At 46.3% G+C, this 17,758-nt stretch overlaps 2 protein-coding genes across 2 annotated transcripts in view; one reads left to right on the top strand and one right to left on the bottom strand.

The window, feature by feature from the left end:
* Positions 1-2,816, top strand: part of LOC128299545 (titin-like) — a 30,546-nt gene extending 27,730 nt beyond the window's left edge. The window contains exons 17-21 of the mRNA XM_053035544.1: positions 170-729; positions 1,063-1,789; positions 1,886-2,058; positions 2,136-2,266; positions 2,446-2,816. Coding sequence (XP_052891504.1) covers positions 170-729; positions 1,063-1,789; positions 1,886-2,058; positions 2,136-2,213 — 1,538 coding nt within the window. The 3' untranslated portion in view covers positions 2,214-2,266; positions 2,446-2,816. The remainder of the gene's footprint in view (positions 1-169; positions 730-1,062; positions 1,790-1,885; positions 2,059-2,135; positions 2,267-2,445) is intronic.
* A 130-nt stretch (positions 2,817-2,946) lies between these two features.
* Positions 2,947-17,432, bottom strand: LOC128307947 (scavenger receptor class B member 1). The gene is made up of 10 exons (XM_053045446.1): positions 17,075-17,432; positions 6,606-6,697; positions 5,780-5,943; positions 5,534-5,678; positions 4,821-5,021; positions 4,514-4,741; positions 4,330-4,447; positions 4,087-4,253; positions 3,883-4,008; positions 2,947-3,347 (listed from the first exon to the last, which is right to left on the bottom strand). The coding sequence occupies exons 1-10, from the start codon at positions 17,334-17,336 to the stop codon at positions 3,138-3,140; spliced, it is 1,713 nt and encodes a 570-aa protein (XP_052901406.1). The 5' UTR covers positions 17,337-17,432; the 3' UTR covers positions 2,947-3,137.
* Positions 17,433-17,758: the final 326 nt, after the last annotated feature.

Below are 17,758 nucleotides of genomic sequence, written 5' to 3'. Positions count from 1 at the left end.
TATCAGATATATCTTATGTCAGATCCAGCGTACGGAGGATTGGTCCGGATGGGAAGGGATTGTACCGGTCCTATCGCATGAAGACTGCTGATATAGATCATGAAGTTATTGAAGATTAAATAATGCAGATTTATTAAATACTAATTTCTATTCTTCATCTTCCCAACAGCTACTACCAGCGCAGCTGAATCTTCATTGTCCCGCGAAGAGTCCAAATCATTGCGGACAACTGAACGTACCTCACAGCTGCAGCTATCCACCTCCGACGTGCACATGTCCGAGTCGGATCGAACTGGCAGCAAACGGTCACAAACCTACCCGTACCATTACCGGATGGACACGTTCGCCACTACGCAGCGCGTCGAAAGTTTCACCTCGCTCGAAATGTACCAACCGATCGTACAAACCGTACTGCGCGACCGGCTAGTAAAGCGTGGTTCGAACCTGATTCTAGTCTGCTCCTTCTGGGGCATCAACTGTGAGATCGAATGGGTGCACAACTACACGAAAATTAACAGCGGTGCAAAGTATCGCATCTCGCGCCACCAGGGCATGAGCATACTGGAGATCTACGACATCACACACCAGGAGGCGGGCATGTACAAGTGCGTGGTGCGAAACGATTGCGGTGAAGACGTTACCAACTGCTGTATTCTGGTGCTGGACCACATCCGGATGTCGTCTACAAAGCATACGAGACCCGACCGGCATACGCTGACGAGACGTTACTGAGGATCGCTGAGCGATAGATTAGTGTTTAGAAGATTTAGTCTGTAATTCTGTGTCCCCCCAATGTTGTCCAGTGCCATTTCGCGCTCACATCCCCCCATCAAATGTCTCTGTGTGTGTGTGTTTCTGTTGGTAACTGGCATTCTTTTATCTGTTCGAACAATTTAATGTCCCTGTTTGCTTCGTCGATCGTTAAGTGTATTTGTTTGTGTGTGTGCGCTCTACATGACTACGGCAAGAACTAGAAGTTGTCGAGAAGCACGAGGGGCTAACCGGAAAATGGGCCCACAGCTTTGCTAATCCGTTTTGCGTGCGTAAATTTCCCTTTCCCCTATTCCGATCCTGCTAGAAACCTACTCGCTACACTCGAACGAGATCGTACTGGAGTGCCGGGTCCGTGGTACGCCGCGACCGAACATTGCCTGGATCAAGGACGGCGAGTACATTATCCCGGGCGACAAGTACGAACAGTACGATCATGCGGACGGCACTTGCAAGCTGATCGTGACGAACCCGGGCGAGGATGATTCCGGCACGTACACGTGCGAGGCAGAAAGTGGCGGCTGTAGCGACGCCATCAGCCACAATGTGCAGTTCGTGAGCAAGGAGAAGGTGCTGATGGAGCGCACGCACAGTGTGTACCACCGGAATCCGAACCTACCGCACTTCTACCAGGGACTGGCCGACTATTCCATCCCGTCCGGCGGTAACATCTGTCTGGTGGTGGAGGTACAGGGCAACTGTGAGGTGCAGTGGTTCCGCGACCGCTATCCGGTCACCGGCAAACCACCGAAGGTGCGCACGTACAGTGACGGTACCGGCATCTTCGCCCTGTGCATTACGGCTGCCACGATGGATGCGTCCGGCCGGTACGTGTGCCGTGCGACGAACGCGTTCGGCAAAGCGGAATCCTCCTCGAACGTGGACATCATCAACCCGAACGCGATCAAGGGCGCGAAGCCACCGATCTTCATGTCCCGGCCGCAGCCGGAGATCAAGATCAGGCAGGGCGATTCGCTTTCGATGGCTTTCAAAATTATCGGTGACCCGAAACCAAAGAGTAAGTTGCAACGGGTATTCAGAGCAACGTGGGAGAATCAATTAGATCAATCGCTCATCGATCGTATTGCCTTTTTTGGTTTTCTGCACCCCACAGTTCAATGGATGAAGGGCACGAAAGATTTGACCAACTCACCGCGTACGATCAAGGAAGTGCACAACGACTACATTCGATTCTCGATCAAGGAAGCGGTCGTAGCGGACGAGGGTGCCTACTTTATTGTGGCAAGAAACCGACACGGCATTGATCGTTCGTTTACTAAAGTATCGGTACGTAGACAGCGACGAAATGATGTATGGCAAAACGCCGGAGAGGGTTAATCGGGTTATTTGTTTCAAACTTTCAGATCAAGCCACCGAGGGGCTACAAGAAGCACCTGGAAGACGATCTAGATCGGGATGCACCCGATAAGGGAAGAAAATAAATAAACAAAAAAACAAACATGCAAAGCACAGCGCTGAAACTTTACACTTGTAGGTAGGTGATAATCATTGTACAGCGGAAATAAGAATAGCATCGCCAGAAATCCATTTACTCTCCATGCTAAACAGCGCATTCCATTTTGCAGACTGGCGGGCGCTCCAATTATTTAGACAACAGGAACATTAATTGACTGTTTTGAACGCCATTTATCATATTTTTTCCTTTCGTTTTAGTTTCATCTGGAATGTTACATTGTGTTTTGAAGGACGCCTTTGCTTTAACGGAGCGAACTAGTGTGTTTTAGTGCAGCTAAGTTATCATTATTTCATCGTCCATACACTGCAGAATGCATCAGCAGTTCACCCAACTAGGGTATCGAAAATAGTAATGCGTTTTTTGTTGTTTTGTTTTGTATATCTGTACGCACAGAACAGAAGTCAGTGATCGGCGCTTGGATGATTCGAGTGAAAGCATTGCAAGAATATAATTACCTTGAATAAGTTTTACTTCCGATGCCATAAACCCTTGACCATCGCCCCCTTTTTAGTAAGAGAGAAGTTTTTGAGTTTGTATATGAATAAAGAAAACGATTTTAAAAGAAACTTATCAACGCCACGCGGGGTCGGTGTAGTGCACGCGTTTTCTGAGCAAATAAATGGGCGTCCGAACGAATGCAGCGCCATCTGGCGTTTGCTAGCGGTAGCAACATCGTATGGAGATTCTCTTTAGCCAGTTTATTAACAGTAAAACCTTAAATTACTTACAAATCTTACACAATTAGCTGCAAATCTGTTACGAACTAGTTTCAATGCTTGTCTGAAGAAAGCACTTCAGTTTTGGCCTGCTGGATGGTGTGTTGTTTGTGTCTGTGTTTGTGTGTGGGAGGGTATTGTGATTGTTTCTGTTGTGTGGTGTGGCGTACGCACTAGTATAAGCTTTCCCGCAGCTCGTTGGAAATGCGGTACGCGGAGGAATACGCGGACGAGAGCGTGAGCGACACCTTCGTGATGGCAACGAGCAGCAGAATGCCACCGAACGCAAGCAGACTGTGCTTTACGATCTGATCGCCGAACGGCAGGATCTTTAGGTAGAAGATAAAGCGGGATAGTAGCGTTTTCGGCAGTCCTGGCATCGTCTGCGTTAGGTGCATGAAAGTGGAAAACAGAAGGCAAAAAAAGAACAAGAAAACGAAATCATAATTTTAATGACGTCACTGTTTGGTGGGCGACTAGCGGGGTTTTACTCCCAAATTCCGTTACGAATACTACATTCGCTGAGAAAGCGAGTCCTACTTCGGTTGATCGCTGATGAGGAGGAAGTTGCGCACGAATGCAAATGTGAAGGATCAATGAAGCATGGTAAGCCATGAGTTAATTATGAGAATGCGCTACGCAAAAATCAAGAAGAGCAGGCGGTTATGGTACGGTTTACGTGCGCAACGGATGAAGATGTCTTCTGTGCGTGTTCGTGTGTTGTTTGTGCTTTTTGATTTACATTCCCCATTTCAAGCCGGCATCGATGGAACGAGATGAATGACCGCGAGGCCGGTCGGTGGTTAGATATGATATTGTGTTGTAATGATTTGTGCATGCATGCGCTACTCGGAAGCATTTATAATGTGCTCGGTTTGCGACTAGGATGCTGTTTTGAGGGAAATATGCTAGACTTACAATTTCGAACCAGAGCGTCGGTATGACGAGGTTGGAGAATTTCTCACAGTGTGCCATATTGCTCAGATCGTCCAGCGCCATGTTGATTTGGAATTTGACCGAAAGCTCTAGCGGAAGTCCAGATACCTGCGAGGAACGCGACAAACAAGGGTGAGTGGTTTTAAATAAAATCTACACTCCATTCATTCTACACTCTTTTCTTACAGGATTGATCATGAAGTGACTCCGGTGAAGTTTTGGGTTCGGCCGGGAACCGTTCACATGTGCCAACACCTTCGGATCTGCGTCCAGAAAGTGAGGATAGCTGAGAGCGATCGGGAAGCCGTAGTAGCAGCTAGTTACATCCACCAATCCACGCGGTAGACAGCGGCCTGTTGGGGTTGAAGAACAAGGTATGTTCAAGCACTTCGAATGCTCATGCAAAAAAGCCACGCTCTAGGACTTTACCTTTCCGACAGTAACATTTGTTGCGCGGATCAAATTCTCCATTGTCGAGGGCGTTCTCTTCAAAGACGAATTTGGTTGCCTTTAGACCATCCACCTCGTGGTCGGTACCGTTTTGTATCTGCAATTACACGGGGCGTTAGGCGTTAGGCTAGAGCTTAACTCGGTACGTACACGTTCTACTCACCAGGATCTGGGCTCGGCACATACTTTTCCGGAAAAACAGCAACTGATCGTTGGGTTCGATGAAACTCTTAAACTTTGTACCATCGGACGCGTTTCGAATGTTGCTACAGTGGGTTCCATTCCATTGGGCCAGGTCCGGTGATCCGAGATAGGTGTCGTACAGTCCCGACACGCTTGCAGAGGTTTCCCCGGTGAAGAATGTTTCAAAATCATCGTCGAAATCATACATCTGGAGTTATAGCAACGTGCGCAAGGAAGGGTAAACAATCACTCCGGTAACCTGCACCGCTTGCGATCTCGTCACTTACCCGATCGATCAGCCCCACTTTGTCGAACGATATCCAGTTGGGAAGAAAAGTATAGCCGAGCGTGGTTAGTGTGGTTGGATAGCCGTACATAAACTCTTTGGCCGTCTGACGTTCCAGCGGTTGCACCTTTGTTTGCCGTATGAGCAAATTGATTGGCCATCGGAGAAAATACGTTTGGCTGGCAGCTACTTGCGCTATACTCTAGAAGGGGTTGAATGGGCAAAGAAATTGAATGACGAGATGGAAGAGAGGGGGCGGAAGATTGGATAATTGGAAGAACATACTCGATTGGCTTGAAAAACGTTTGTACTGGCTACAGCAATGCTTTTACTCACCAAAAACCTTCACCAACATATCCACCAATGTATTAGAAACTCGTATTGGAAGGATAGGAATGTTAGAATTATTATTTTTCGAGATGTTTTAGAATATCTTGAATAGAGAACAAGTTCATCCTTATCAACCATATCGCAATTTGGCTGACATTCATGAGGTTTTGTTGATAATCTCTGCTGTAACATTAAGTTGATGATGATGATACATATTTGTCGCACAATTCTTTGATACAGAATTAATTTCAATTACATTCGTGTTAATGTTAGCCGATTATCATACTGCCCACTGCCTCACTCTATTGTTAAGTTATTCTTTATTAGTATCATAATTTTAGCAGTTTTTTACGATGTTAAACGAAAAATGTTGTGATCGCTTACCAGCAATGCAATGTTTGGCATCATAAATACATCATCTTCCCGCAAATTACCGGACAAACCCTTCTGAAAGATCAGCGGATGATGGGGCCGGGTTGAAACCGTTCCATTCTCATTGAACGTAATATTGTCGTGCGACATCAGCTCCCTATTGTCGGCAATGTGGAAAGGAAACAACCCGTGTATGATCATTGCATGTGCGTTTTTTTTTTAATTGTCTTTTGTTGCTTCCGCATCCTTGAAACTCACCTGTAAACGTACGGACCCACTTCCTCGATCTGCATCTTTTCGGCCCGGCCCGCCATAAAGTCTTCCGCGTTGGTGACGTTGAAGAGATAGATCTTGATGTACAGATCCACTGGCGGTGTGCGCCACAGGTTGAAGATTTCCGACCCTTCTTGAAAGATTAATTTCTGCATTGGTAGTAGGGAAAAACAAAAATGGGAAAAGAACGGGTAAAAATGTACAAAAACCGGTTGTTTCGTGTACGGGACACTTTATCCCGCAATAACGGCGTCCGGGAATACGGTGCAAAGCAGTTCCGTAGTGCCGTCTCGCGGTGGACTAGTTTGGTTGTTGCATTCATTTTACCTTTCGCAGCAGTGAGTGCCGATGCAACTGAGTGCATTCACTGCAGTTCGTTCACCACGACCGGCTAGGTGCGGGGTATTTTTATACGTTATTTGGTTTTCAAGGTTATGTACCGACAGAGTGCCTCCCGAACGGGGCCGGCACGTTTCAGCGCTGTTTGTTTGTGGTTCACCAAAAAAAACCGGCATTCGAACGACAACAAATTAATGCTTAACCGAGGTCCAGGAATTTGGCTTCGGTTTTACTCCTTGCGAAACATTCGTTGGTCATATTAATATTGTGTAAAATACCACACAGCTGAAATACATTCATTCAGTACTTTATTGCGAATGCGCTTTCTACCAGTGCCAGACATGGAACGCATGCTGATGCAGTTTTTTCTTATTCTCATGCTCCTTAATATTCACCATACAGCACGGAATGTAAAACAACGCGTACGGTGCGTTCGTTAAAGTGCGATTCGCGTTTAATCGAGATTACTTACCCACTTAAATATTAGCAAATAAGGATCAAGGATGTGAACGAGTGCACCGCAGATGATGAACATGAAGCCGACGGCCATAAGCATAAACGTTCCTGGAAGCAAGTGGGAAAATGAACATCATTAGCCATGGGAAATGTCCTGAAGCGAAGCATCACAACAGTGTAATGGACACATGAGCACATTTTAAATAATGTAACTAATATTATTTAATTTCTTATCAAAACATGGTTGTAATTTGGGGCGATCCGGTTGGTGTATTGGTGCACCGGTCTTTACACGACAGCACCGGACCAATCCCCCGTACGCTTGGACTGACGATCCGACTGCGGGTGAATAAAGTTCAAGAAAGTCCATCTAGACTCTCTTGAAGTTGTAAATGATTGCACATAGGTGAAGTTTGAGGATTGAAAACTTATTAAAACGATTCTTTATAAAGTAAAGCAGATAAAAACATGTCAATTTCATCATCGCCATGGTGGATGGTGGTAAAGATGAAACTGGATGAACTTTCCTATTTTTAATTTAAAATAGCATAAGCTACGTTACTTATTATAACACGGTATGAGATACAGGTTTAAAAACATCCGTAATGGATTAATATTAATGTAGAAGATAATTAAAAAGGGTTCGTTTCTTTTCATCTGTTGATGTCTATTGAATTATTTCAATCGTTATTTACATCTACGGTCTTCAGAGTATTGTATTGTTATTGTGTTGTTAACAAACTCAAATGATCATCCTGTACCTGTCCACTTAGTCTATTTAGCCATTAAGAGGAAGAACATGTTCTTTTCAAGCCAAAGAGTTGTGAAAGGATGAATTAAAAATAATTGCATTAATTGTACATTTATATCGCACTTAGATGATTAAGTTCTTTTTCCACGTAATTGTCCGCACCTAATTGTACATTAGACATTGCGTTTGCGGGAATAAAAACACACCGCTTGATGATAGCAAAATGCTCTCAACAGTGGTTACAAGGTAATCTAACGGAACGTGACTGTTGCGAGTTAAAACGAGTCTCATCCTGCGACCATCCTGCGTCAAGATGCTACATAATGAATCCTTAACGCCCGCAACCCACAATTATTCGGTTCGGGTTATAGAGTGGCATTAAAATTTGTGGTCAAACCGGGTTGGATAAACCGAGGCTGAAACGAGCCACGTGAACTTCCGGGAAATTAGTTACCCTGCTTAACCGCTGCTGGGTGGGTGTGATTTATCTGCCAATGATCAACGAACCACGATCGATTGTGTTGCTTTGTTGTCGCTATTTAGCTAGATTAACTCACTTAACCCCACACGTTGTACATGGTGCGGATTGTTGACCTGCAGCAGCAGCAGAACGATTCAAAACGTGCGGAAAGGATTGCAATGATTGCCAGGGCATCAGTGTGGAACTCACGCGAGAAGGCAAATGTTAATGGGGGCATAGGGGCTATGGTTTAACCCTACCGGGGTGGGCTCGGCTCAAACAGCGATGAAGAATGAGTTGTTAATGGTATGTTTTTCACACTAATAAACAAATTACTGTTTCGTAAGAACCTGAAGCTACTTTGCACCCAACGCAATCAGCTTTCCTTAACGACGTTACTACACCTGGGATAATACCTACCCGCATGCCGTTTGTAGGATCGGTCGCAAATACCTTTTCGATTCACTGGACGTGTCCTCTAGCGTCCAAAGATTGCGATTAGGAAGTCACGAGGATTATCCACCGGCCCTGATCGCCAGTGAATTATCTGCATATCCGGCTCGCAAAGGGATCCAAACAAAAGCGCCAGATCAGCATAGTTCACATGGCCAATTAAATAGCCATCGGTTACGCCTGTCCGCGCGTTAGCCGACCGAAGCAAACGTGTTAATGACATGTGCTCTGCAGAGACAGATGGACACGCGTTCCGTCACGCGGTTCCGACCAGTGATTAATTTCGGCGTGTTCAACCGTATCATCGATGCGTTTCTCCGCCTGCTCCATCGAACCATTAATGCGTAAGCATACAAAGTAACGCTTCACTAACGCTATCGGCATGCCAAACCTGCAGGCCGATTTCGATCATAGCGTGCTTACTAGAACGACGCCAAGTAACGAACTAACCAGGTAAAATGCATGTTTCACCGTGGAAAACAAAACGCTCCGCCGGTTAGTGGCATAGCCGAAGGTTAGCTAGCCTCGTATCGATAAAAAATATATAAGAGTTTGCTGATTTTTTTTTTTCGTTTAGTTTTGTGATAAAAAAATGGAAATCGTCTGCCCAAAGAATGGTACGTAATATTTAAAGCGCCTTTGAGCAACAACAAACCAACAAAAAAAAATGTAAAAGTTCAAGGTAATCCTACCGAATGCACCACCAATGTAACCTAGTTTCTTTAACACTCCGTCTTGGCAATGCGTTCTTTATTTGGAAATTGAACGTAATTACCTTTCCGAAAATATTGCCATACAAACCCCATCAGCCCTAAAGGTAATGGAAGGAAAAATCTAAATGTCATGTCCTTGGTGCGTTTTGGAGTAACGGGGCAGCACTGGCACAGAGAGAGAGAGAGATAGAAAAAAAGATTCAGCCACACCTCATCTTTACTACATCAATCACCACCAGCCAGATCGGAACGTACGGAACAGGATCGGTACGAAAATCGGACACGTGAGCCGCCCCGGACCCGTAGGCATTCATCAGCGAAAATTACCATCTCGGAGGATTGACGGGCGACGAGATTCATAAAATAATTACACCGGGAGTTGTGATTTATAATCGGGTGCTCCCTTCTCAGTGGTCACTTTGACCGGGGGACCAGTGTGTGTGTGTGTGTGTGTGTGTAGCTGTTATGTCAATTTGCATTCGAACGACATCCCCTCGGCAACGGGACGTTACCGCGGTGTGCCGTGTACCGTGGTCGATCGTTATCGATATTCATATACGACGCGATCCGGTACTGGTTTGTAGCGGGTGCATTGTTTACAGTAAGCCATCTTGTTTTATTCGACACCTTGGACGATGTATTTGCATACATTCCACTTCACGATGTGCGATGTGCCGGGCTCTTCTTCACAACCATGACGGGGAGGGGGTGGTGGCCACACCACAGCGGTGTGAGTCAGGAAATGTGATTCTCGGTTTCTAGCGTTTCACTTTCTTTACATTGCAGTCGGTCGGCTGCTAATTGAGTTAGGATTCTAATGAGTGCGGACACTAAAGTGCGGATCTCTTGATCATGTTTCAAATTAACCATTTCGCAGCTCATAAATTACGTTGTTTCTATGCTTAATTCAAATGTGAACAGGCTAATGTTTGTATATCTCGCGGAAGATCTGTCACTATTTTAATGAAGCCCCACCGGAATGGATACTGTCATCCTTTCCGCCGAATGGCTCGCTGAGTAATTCGCTGTACTGCGTCAGATCTTTTCTACGGCAATCAGTTTTCTTCAGCATCATTATTCAAATAAATTACATGTACAATGAGCAATCACCAGAAGGTGGTTTTAATCTTTCTTTGAACGAACCGCAAGGTAAATGTATTCCTCAGCATGCTATACTGAAAAACAGAATGAAGTTAGCAAGAATCTCTTGAATAATCAATATAGAGTATTTCAATACACAATATTTTATTATATTCAAATGTACACTCTTTCATTAGTTCACAAACAATGGATGGGTTTTACCATTCCGTTACATTTGTTCAATTTTTATGACGGAAACTAATTTTAAAATAGTTTTTGGGAAATTCGAGAAACTTTTGAAATTTTCAAGCCTAGTAATTTACGGGTATTGAAACATTTTAGCAAATCTTGAATTATTTGTGAAGAAATTGTTCAGTGCTATTCGCATGACGTGCTCAGTGGACTGAATTTCTACAAAGTATTGAGCACAATCACATTCCAATAAGATACCTGTTTGTTACTGTCCATGCCCAAAACACCAGTCTCCTCGTGCAATTAATCCATTTTTTAATCAAATAAAACATACATCATATTGAGCAGGGCCCGAGAGTACACGCTGCTGGCAAACAAAAAGCTAAACGCCGATCTAATGCCTACACAGTGTACCGCGAGCGTACGACCTTGGGGGCCTCTCCGTCTCCATTACCGCCTGATCCCGCGGCTCCTCCGTACCCCAGACTCTCATCCAACGGACCACACCGGTCGGAAAATCTACGCTTATCGACCAAGAAGCCTGATGCTTCGCCCGAACATTCCCCAAGAGAGGGCCTCCGCAAGGGTACCCGTCCGCGAACTCATGGGGTGGCTCAGAAACCGGACTGTGGAGTTCGGAGTGGCGTGTGTATTTCTTTGCGCTCCATTGGCTGGGCCCGCGCACACACACACACGGCAGGCGTTTGAAGCTACCCACAAGAGACACTTCGTATGTTGCAAGGCTGTATGGATTGGGGCTTCTGTGTTGTGGCATCGGGCCACAACCACCACACGGTGCGTCTGCTGGCGTACTTCGGTTTGCGGGTCTCGAGCCGCTATCGTTAGCAACCATGTGGAAATCATAATTGAAAGTGCACTTTCCTGCCTGCCTGCCTGCCTGCCTGTTTGCATTGTCCGGCACGGTAAGGTGGGTCCGTGTGTTTTTTTTTTGTTCCTCTCAAAAATCGCCAGTTCTTCCGTTAGATGTTTAACCTCTTAATAGGGGTGTTTTTTTTTTTGCTGTGTTCCGCTTCTTGTTTAGGTTAGGTCCAGCAGTTTTCGCATTTCGAACAAAGCGATCGAACACTCGAACGAAATGGAAATTAAACACTCTTGCCGCAGAGGTCTTACCACACACACATACACACCCACACGCGCGTGCCCAAGGGCCCAAGGACGAGAGTCTTTCAATGGAGCTATCGAGCTGAAAATTGGAAGGCTCGTACTTCGTAGGGTAGAAGAACACTAAGAAGTACTCACCAGCTCACTCATCCTTTTCACGTGCCAACACCTTATCGGGCCGATCTGTCAACGCAAAACAACGACACTGAAATGTCACCGGGAATGACAAGGAAAATTGTCCGACACCGCACGGGTTGAGTAAAGGTTGCAAGCATTGCGTTCAATGCACAATTAATTGCACATCGAGCCATTGGAGCGACCGCAGGACGCACAAGCGTAGGTTGTGGGAGTGTGGAACCGAGCGGACCGCTCGGAGAATTTCTGACCCTGAACGCGACAAACAATAAAACAACCCCGATGGCCGGCAGGTTGGTGTGCGGTAAGATGCAAAACAAAAAAAAATAACCAAGCGGTAACTGGCAACGCAGCGAAGAAACAGGTACTCCTTGACCCTGGCCGGAGGACACACTAGCAGGACGATCGACAACATCCACCTTCCAGAGCATTCTCAGGAAGGGGGTGCGCGAGGATCGAACATTCCGTGTCGTTCGATCTCGCCCTGATCTTGCTCCTTGGTGGTTTAAAGTTCGTTCCGAGTGGGGAGGGAGGTTTTTTGTTTTATGAACGCGCATTATGACCGACTCGTTGCGCTACTGCGTCATACGGTGGTGAACTCATTAGCGAGCGCTGAGTGCAAAAACACACGACAAGCGAGACAGATCCTGGAGGCGGATTTATCGTGTCGCGATGCCACCGAGGCCGAGCCGCATCATTGCCATTATCAGTCGGCAAGAGCGAGCTCAATTAACATTTGCATTCGCCCAGCTGGACGTCATTGCAAAAAAACTTTCCGTGTGTGTAGTCCCCGGCCACAGTCCGAATGTGATTTAATTTCGATGAAACATCAAACTCATCACACGCTGACCCCTCTTACGCCCGTTACGTAACCGACCATCTCGGCGTTGCATAAACATTGTTGTCTTGTTTTACTCCCGCAAAATCCCCGCGTCCATCTCCCCCACATCGCCATCCTCCCGCGGGGTAGCCAGGGTGTCGACCTACGGACCCTCGGACAGCAATTATAGTGGAGAACTTTCCCGACTGTGCGGTGGCTGTACGTACGTACATCGTAAGCCCGCTAGAAATCTGCTGCGTCGTTTGTCGCTTTCCGACGACATTGGCCATCGGCAAACCTGCTGCCCAGTGGCTGACCCGGTGGAGCATCCATGCGGCGGACAAACGGGGGCGGTGAAGCGTGTGATAATTATTGGTAGACATTTTTGTCCCCGCACGCAAACGAAGCGCTGCGGATTAACCAGGCGGGGTGGGGGGCTACGGTGTGGCTCTCCCTTTTTCAGATGGCCCAAGGTTCGAAACGCACTACGGGGTGGGAAACTGTTGAGTCAGCCAAGGGTCTAGCCAAACGGTAACAGGATATGCTAATGGTTGCGGTAATGCAGGCCCATTACGCCCTTTCGCTGTGCTGTGTATGTGCTATATGGCGTGCGTGTTTAGGGTGCGACCGTTCTTGGCGACCATTCAAGGGTTAAATCATTAGCCTCGAGACTTGAGCGCTACCGTTATCCGATATCCTAGCCGGTAGGAGCGGTATGGATTATTTGTACTAAAAACACAGCCCCAACATCGAGAGATTGTGCTTGAGCTGTTGATGTTTTTTCTGCATTTTTTAAAGATGCAATAGAGTAAGAAATGAGAGTGAATTAAAATTTTACAAGATGTAGTTCTTGGGTTCACAGACAGATGGCGCTGCACTATTAGGTAGGAATGTTAAAATAAACTATATTTAAATTATTTACCTACAGGGAAGTAAAATAAGATAAGTTGCGAGATAAATAGGACAAATAGTTTGTCGAACATTTCACTAATACAAAGGGTCTCTGCAAAGGCTACTCTCAGCGCACAAATGAGACATTCCGTAGTACTTTGAAGCGCGCCATCTGGTATCAATCCATTAAATTATGTGTCCTAATTTTTTTTTTCTTGAACAACACAATGAGTCATTTAAAAAATCTGCTGATTATTATAAATAATTGCAAGATGATTCATTTTTTAGTTTTCTACGGAAAAACTCCACGGACTGATCGTAAAAGAAGAAGATCCTCGGGTTGCAGCTCGTTCATGGCCTCTGTCGTGCGTGAAGGTGTTTAAATTGTTAGGTCCATTCTTTCATTCATCTTTTCCTCTTTTCATTTTTCATCGTTTAATTGGTGCTGGAGGTTTCCTTAACTCGATAATTTAGGATTGTTCTAGCCTGGGACATTTTTAATGTAGTCTTAGAGTTGGGTAGAAAATTCAATTAGGGGAAGTTTAAAAAAAATCCCTCAACAAAGATTAGCTTATTAATGCCATGATGCCTTATCGATGCCATGTTTGCATGCCATGATAGGATATTAGGGTTTCTAGGTGAAACGATATTTTGCCGTTATCTGTACAATTACTGTTATGTGATCTTTCTTTATGGACACCAAGCTCATGCCCTCAAACACATCTTCGATGATATCACTGATTTTGTCTGCTGCAAACGTATCAGCTTGAGGATGTCAAACTCTCTTGTGCTGGGAGTAGGTTGGTGTTGGAAGCGTTTTGCATCGGTAGAGGAGGGAACAACTCCTGCCGTCGTGCTCTCTGTGATGAGTTGTGTCTTGGTGCGTGTATTTACAGTTGGACGAGATTTATAATCATGGTAGTAGGCCATGTCGTGTTCTAGTTGGTGTGAGTAAAAAGGATATTTTTTGCTCCTCAAATAGCCTTTTAACACGGGCGGCCCGGTGGCATAATGATAACGGAGCCGGTCTTCACACGAACGGACCGGACCAAAATCCCATCCGGACCAGTCCTCCGTAGCAAGAACTGACTATCCGGCTACGTGATAAAATAAGTCGATACGGCCAGGCCGTTCTAACGAAAAAAAATAGCCTTTTAACCGTGCGTTAGTCCTCCACGGTAAAGAAGGTGACCAAAATGCCCTTTTTTATGTGGTTGGTTGTCAAATGATGGAAGCTCTTTTATTGGATCCGAGATAACAAAAAAAAAATCATTCCGTCGTGGTGTGTTTGCGTTGATTAACCATATCTCTTGCATAATGCATAAAGGTTTGGATAATGAATCGCTGTTCTAACAAATTCCATTTAGTTACCTTTTTTTTGAGAGGACGAAAGGAGTTCGTTAACTATAAATTCTGTAACTATATAACTACGACGCATCACACTTTGTGAGTCATCAGTCCCGATTTGAGATTTGAACCAAGAAATGACGCATGTAAGCACGATCCGTTTATCAACTCTTCTATTTGACCGGTTTGACTGTACTACTACTGATTATTAACATGTTTTCTGAGCTGTTGTTGAGAGAATATAAACTCGACGATCTCTCTACCAGTGTTACGTACTAACGGCGCAGAGCCTTTCTACTAAATGCCTTCGGAGGAGATTATGAAATGTAATTGTACCGTTTTAGAACAACAACAAAAAATGAAAATCATTCTCTTTGCGCATTTTACCTACAATCAAGATTATACAACACCCTTAACCTATCAATTACTGCTAGGGAACGGTGTAAACCGCTTAGCAGAACACAGCATCGGGCAAACAGATGTTGGCAAGTTTTTCCTTTGCAATTTACCAACATCGATCACTTTACTTTACTAACAGAGAGCGCCATGATCTTAATTCCAAATCGCTTCCTTAAAATCAATCGCGTGCAGCGAAAGCCCGACAGCATCTTGGCGGTTCCGTAGAAGAACGTGTAGCGCACGCGGCATACTTATCCCGCTTGATCGATCCATACCACCCGGCACGATCAAGGGAATGAAATTTTGAATTGATGGTGTAGCCAACGCTGTCCATCAAACAAATACTGGTTTTCTTGGTCGTCGAACGGTGGCATTAATCGCCCTCTTACCGGGCGCGTGGAGTCTTAATTTTTCGCGTGTATCAAACCATCCCCGCACAATTTTCGCAAGCCCAGCCCCTGCGCGCTGTCGAATAATGGTAAGCGTTGTTCGAAAGTATTACAAAACGTGCGATCGGTGACTTGAGGTGTGCATGAGTGCGGTTGAAATTAGCGATTCTTCGCAACGTGATACGGAGCGCCTGGGCGTGGGGAATAGCTTGTCATCCGTCGCTGTGCACCCGTCCATGCCCATTGCATGGTGTGCAAAATAATGATCGTCCGAGGATCGGGCCCCGGGGCCGGATCATGCATATAATTCAATATTCTTACTACCACTTGATGTCGCTGCTGTCCCCAGCAATTAAACGATGTCGAGCATTATCGCGCTGCAAAAAACTGGACACGTCCATAGTGTGCCCTCTGACACAATACGCAAACCAGGCGTTGCGGTTGGAGAACGCGCGAAGGAATGCACTCGGAATGAGACGGTCGCGTGACAAAGAGAACCCCGCCAGGGAAGGAAGGAAACGGTCCGGCAAGTGATCGTTTTGTTGCGTTTGCGTATGTGTCGAATGCGGAAATAATTGTAACCTCCTCAATGCGTCCACACGGCAATAATAACGGTGCGATTTACGAAGTTGTTAGAGCTTTTCCACGATGCGGGTTGGTATCCTGGTCACAGCCACCAGAGCGTTGGTGCCAAACGGGGCAAGCGTTTGACATTTATCCGGTTGCGTTTCGGAGTTCTGACCTGTCTTCAGACACCGTGGTGCGATAGTTCTGGTACACCAAATACCAGGGCGGCGATCATATCACGATGTCGGAATTACGCTACTCGCTTGTGTATTGCGCCAATCTGTCGGTGTCGGTGGTACAGGTTTTTCCTTTTAGCACCTTCCCGGTTCTTCCTCTCTTCCCCTCCCCATCCGAGTTCCGACCCATGGGCTGTTCGTACCTTCTAGTCTTTCTAGCCTGCGCTCAGAAGGCTCGATCGCCAACCAAAACGCAGTAGCAAAACAGAGGGGAAAAAAAACCGATCGGTAGGCAGAAAAATTTGGACACGGATCACGGGTGATCGGGTGGCGATGGGTTTACACTTGTTGCCCTTCGATGCGAGCGCATGATTTCAACATGCAACTTGGCACCGCTTGCACCGTGGCACCCCCAGCACACACACACGAGATGGCGGATGCCGTCTCCGTTCTTGATCGTGCAAAACCAGCCCGGAGTCTGCTTCTTTTTCCGTTTCGCATCGCACCTGATGTCCCTTTCTCTCTGACCGTTGCTGCACCGAGCAGAGCGCGTGTGTGCCCTCCGCTCTGTCGCGCTGAGTGTGGTATTTCTTCGGTGCACATTTTTGCTTCGTTGTGCTTAAGGCGATTGGGGGAGGGGGTTGAGGAACGGGGTGGTTTGGTCTTGGGCACTCTCGCTTTCCGTTGCATATATCCCTACAACAAGTTTTTTTTTTATTTTTGGGATGCAATCCATCCAACAGCCGATCCACTGTGCCAGAACCGCACACTCCGACTATGGTTCGTTGGCCCGGTTCGATTTGTATCGCACGCGACGCATTCGTTTTTCCCGCTGTTTACTTACACCGCAAAACTTGAGAGAGTTGTTTTGCATGGTGGCATCGGGTAAGGACCCACCACTTTACGCACACCCTTCTGAGCCCTTTATCTTCTACTAAACTCCTAATGCAACAAAAAAAAAGCAACACGCATCGCGCACGTAATACTTACGGTTTGGGTAGCGCGTATGTCGGCCATGTTTCGGTTGGTGGAAGAAGTAATCGAGCAGGGAAAATTCGCTCCGGATTCGGCGCCGGAATGGTCCAAGGCTTACGGAGCGGCGCCGCTGGGGCCGGCCGGAACTACCGGCCGTGGACGAGCAGCAATCACCGCTACTGCCGCCCAGGCTGCCCCCATTTCCACCGGCACAGCTGGGACCACCGCCAAAGATTGTCTGATACTGGCTACCGAACAAGCTCACAAAGTCACGCATTATTGTTGTGTTTCGGGATTGTATTGGGTGCCACAAACACTCAAACCCCCTCACGCAATGCACACACAGGACGAACAGAACGGCACAAATCACTGATGGGTCTCGAACCACTTCCTTTGCACGATTGTGTTTTTTTCTAATTTCCCAACCCCCGGTGATAAACGCTTCTGCAACTCACCGAATTCAATAAAATGCCCTTCAATGCACCCCAAAAAAGTACGTTGATGAGGACCAGTTCACACGCGCAGCAAAAACCCGACACCACCCTGTGTTTAACTTCGACTTCGTCACTATTTAACTCACTCAACCTCTTATCCTTGCTCGAAAAACGATAAATCAGCCATATAAATACAGGCTGAACAACTCACTAGAGCCACCCGTCTGCACTGCCGCTTAGCGTTCGAGCTTCGAGTTTGACACGA

This window comes from Anopheles moucheti, chromosome 2 (assembly GCF_943734755.1).
Source record: "Anopheles moucheti chromosome 2, idAnoMoucSN_F20_07, whole genome shotgun sequence".
Classification (NCBI taxonomy): Eukaryota; Metazoa; Arthropoda; class Insecta; order Diptera; family Culicidae; genus Anopheles; species Anopheles moucheti.
This window is presented reverse-complemented; position numbering and strand designations above follow the sequence as displayed.